This window comes from Sinohyriopsis cumingii, chromosome 11 (assembly GCF_028554795.1).
Source record: "Sinohyriopsis cumingii isolate HCF-2022 chromosome 11, ASM2855479v2, whole genome shotgun sequence".
Taxonomy (NCBI): Eukaryota; Metazoa; Mollusca; class Bivalvia; order Unionida; family Unionidae; genus Sinohyriopsis; species Sinohyriopsis cumingii.
The window spans coordinates 22089180-22092719 of NC_142971.1; the positions used below are offsets into that span (position 1 = coordinate 22089180).

At 32.9% G+C, this 3540-nt stretch overlaps 1 protein-coding gene across 1 annotated transcript; it reads right to left on the reverse strand.

Moving 5' to 3' along the window:
* Positions 1 to 1267, reverse strand: LOC149787753 (uncharacterized). The gene is made up of 2 exons (XM_089975661.1): positions 1159 to 1267; positions 1 to 373 (listed from the first exon to the last, which is right to left on the reverse strand). Exons 1-2 carry the CDS (start codon positions 1208 to 1210, stop codon positions 111 to 113), a joined length of 315 nt encoding a protein of 104 aa, XP_089831787.1. The 5' UTR covers positions 1211 to 1267; the 3' UTR covers positions 1 to 110.
* Positions 1268 to 3540: the final 2273 nt, after the last annotated feature.

The following is a 3540-nucleotide window of genomic DNA, read 5'->3' on the forward strand; positions in this document are numbered from 1 at the left end:
CAGCGTTTTAAATTTATTGGTTGAAGGAATGTGAAATAAGCATGAATAATTTTCAATGAAATGAATCAATAAATAATTTGTAACAACTGTACAATAGACGTCTTGACAAGTTAGTATCCTGTACAACTGCAGTAGCAACGTCGACCCAAATAGTAGGCATAGCGAACCAATTGGCTACACTGTCCGTTCAAGCAATAAGTGCTTGGGCAATATGTACTTCCAATTCCAATTCCACCGCCTACTCCCCAGTTATCCACAAACGGACCACCAATGCCTCCGATACCATCTATGGCTCCAATACCTCCAATGCCACCGATACCTCCAATGCCTCCGATGCCACCAATACCTCCAATGCCTCTGCCATACAGCTGGGCTGCAAAGTAATAAAAAAGATATGTATATGATAATAATGGAGATACTAATATGCATTCTTCAGGACAGGTAACATAAAACTTTATATGTCGAACAAAGAGCAATATACATGATTATATTAATCTGCTTTGTACATGGATAAGTATTCCGGTCCACTCTGTATCCATTTAGATGTTTCTATACAAATATATGCTGGGCAAAGGACAGATAATGGGATGAAACTCCCTAAAATTATATTCCGAAACAGATCTATTATTTATGAAGATACACACACACACACACACACACACACACACACAAACACACACACACACACACAGATCGAGAGGCTTTTCTGTCAGCTTCTTGTAGGTAATTTTAGAACTGGTGTGGAGTCAGCCCAAGCACCTTTCGGAATTATAATAATTACGTTTTTACGGGTACTTAGCTACGTCGGATAATTACCTAAATGAAACAAGAAGAAAACACAAAAATGTATTTACTTTACAAAAGCTACATATCTAGCTGCTGATATTCGCAGACAAAATACAAGAACAAATAAAACGAAGTTTCGAACGGCTCTTCTTGCTACGATGTATATTACATCTGTACTCTCATATACAACCACATACATGCAATAACATGCATAGATCTAAATATTTGCATGTCATTCAATCTTTAAAGACACATGCAGATACATACTTACCATCAGATAGACGGACAGACAGCTAGATAGATCCTAAACTGCGAGAAATATATCTCGCTACGTGTATTTATCTAACGATAAATTGAATAATCGTATCTTACCTGAAACTGCAGCAACCAGCATGCAAAAAGCTAAACTTATGATCATCTTCATATTTCAGAAATACCTGGCTATTTTCTGAGTAGGATACCTTTTTGGCTCGGTGCAAGTGGATATGATTCTTCTATGCTCAAATCACGCCTTTTATACAAGATTTACTTCCTGACAGACGACTGTAAAACACAATCAATCATAAGCCTTTATTGTGAGGTGACTGTATTTTTTGCGGTAGCTGGCGCTCCCTTATTTGCAAAGGTCACTGACATCAAGGACTAATAATACGTGTGTTTCTGGTTGTTTTAATCTAGTCAAATGACATATTCTGATTTCCCGTTACTAGAATAATACGAAAATACTCACTTCCTCCTATTTTATGAATTTATTAATCACAATGTACCAACTTCTCTGGAGAGAAAGATTATTTCGCGTAATCCATTGGACATATTAAATTTACAAAGAAGATCAAAATCTTCAATATCAGGGTTTAATTAAAAGAGGTTTATAACAATACTTTCAATTTTGAAGTGTAGATAACATTTTCAATTGTAAATATAGTTTACTGGCACAATTCATATCTGTGATATGTTGTTTGTTTTCCAACGAAATATAAACTAAAGTGAACATGAGTGGTTTTTATTAAGTTTCTACTTTGTATTATGTTATTATTTTCAGACATGCATGGAATTCATGCACATTTCTTTGGTGATGAAGAAGTTTGGACAACTTGTTTGTCTCGATGATCTATTTCGATTATAAATAATGAGACTGATACAACATTTTTTTTATAATTTTTCTTGAATTTGAAATTGGTAATTAATTGACTCGATGAATATTTTGATTGAAACTTCGTATATATTGAAAATCATTATTGTATTACTATCTTAATGCTACCCTGATACATTTAACTGACGATATTTACGAGGACTTTTTCCCACTTTATCCTTCTTTAAACCTCTCGTGTACCTTATGCCATTTGCTCAGGTGCTGAGTTTGTATCACACGTTTCTTTTATCCAAGGAATGCAGGAATTTTTCATTCCGGTCACGGAACAGTAACAGAAAATCTTGCATATATTAGCGTTGCAATATCACATCAATCAAAGTATTAAACTAGTTTCATGAACACGGTGTTGTAACTTTGCTTTCATATAAGTCGATGCATAGAAAAAGTGAAAGGGAATTATGTTGCTTATTCATTTTGGTTTGAAAATATGAAAATGATCGAACATTTTGTCTATTACTGACATTTTCAAATTTCATTTATCATTTTCTCGAAACTTGGAATATATTTGAAATTCATTCTTGCGATGTTATCTAAATGTTATTGTCACAGTGATATATACATTGGCTGTTTCGAATATATCCATGTTTCAAACACAACCTGGCGTATACGTTTCTCCCGTTTAAAAATGCTGAGTTTGTGTGTCAGTTTTGCTATATCTTTGTCAGATGTATCCATTTCTAGCACGAAATAGAAGCACAAAATCTCACCGCAAATTATAGGCAATATATTATCATAGAAATCGACACATTTATAGATTTTGACAGAATAGGTTATTATAAAAATGATGTGTTTTAATGTATTATTTATGTAAGCTGTGAAAAAAAAAGAATTTAACTTTAAAAAGGACTCATTCTTCTTAATCGCAGCTAATATACTATGAAATAACAACCTGCTTCCACAAAGGGTTATAGACAGTAATCAATACATTTAAAGAATTGTGTGAGCAGGGCCTTATAACCTCATATAACCTCAGTTTGATTTGACCCTATGCATATGTAATATGGGATATATATTTTGTTTTGGTGTTCACGACCAAATTATCTCTACAGGAGTTCGCTATTAACAACCAATTATAACACAAATGTTAAAGCAGAATAATTTCGTCACATCAACAATATTTTGTTTTGTATTTTGAGATAATTTAAAAAATAAATAAACGTGATGTTCTTTTTAAGACTACAAAATGGAATTTGTGTAAAACAACCGAAAAATAAATATTTTTGGAGAGTTTTCTTTTACGATCGTATTTGAAAGTATCTGCATGATTCGATGGTGGATTTAAACTTAAATAGTAATTTTGATATTGACAATTTCATTTGTAATGTTCAGTGGAAAGGTGCAGCATAAAATAAACTGAAATGATTGAATAAACTTGATCCTTTAATTAAAGTGAGTATTTAATCAATTGTATAGGCGCCCTTTTAGGTGATGTTAAAAAATTAACATCGATTTCGCTTGATAAGAGAAAGACCACATCCGTGACAACTGTGCATTTTTCATTTTGACTCTTCTCAAATTAAACGGACTGTTTGTGAATTCAGACGTAACTCATCACGAAAATACTTCATACCTGAATACAACATACCGTGACAACCTATTGT

Excerpts from the sequence above, each read along its gene's own strand:
- LOC149787753 (XM_089975661.1), bottom strand. The coding sequence starts at position 1,210 with ATGAAGATGATCATAAGTTTAGCTTTTTGCATGCTGGTTGCTGCAGTT. Across the intron at positions 374-1,158 it reads GCTGGTTGCTGCAGTTTCAG|CCCAGCTGTATGGCAGAGGC; the intron begins GTAAGATACGAT and ends ATTACTTTGCAG.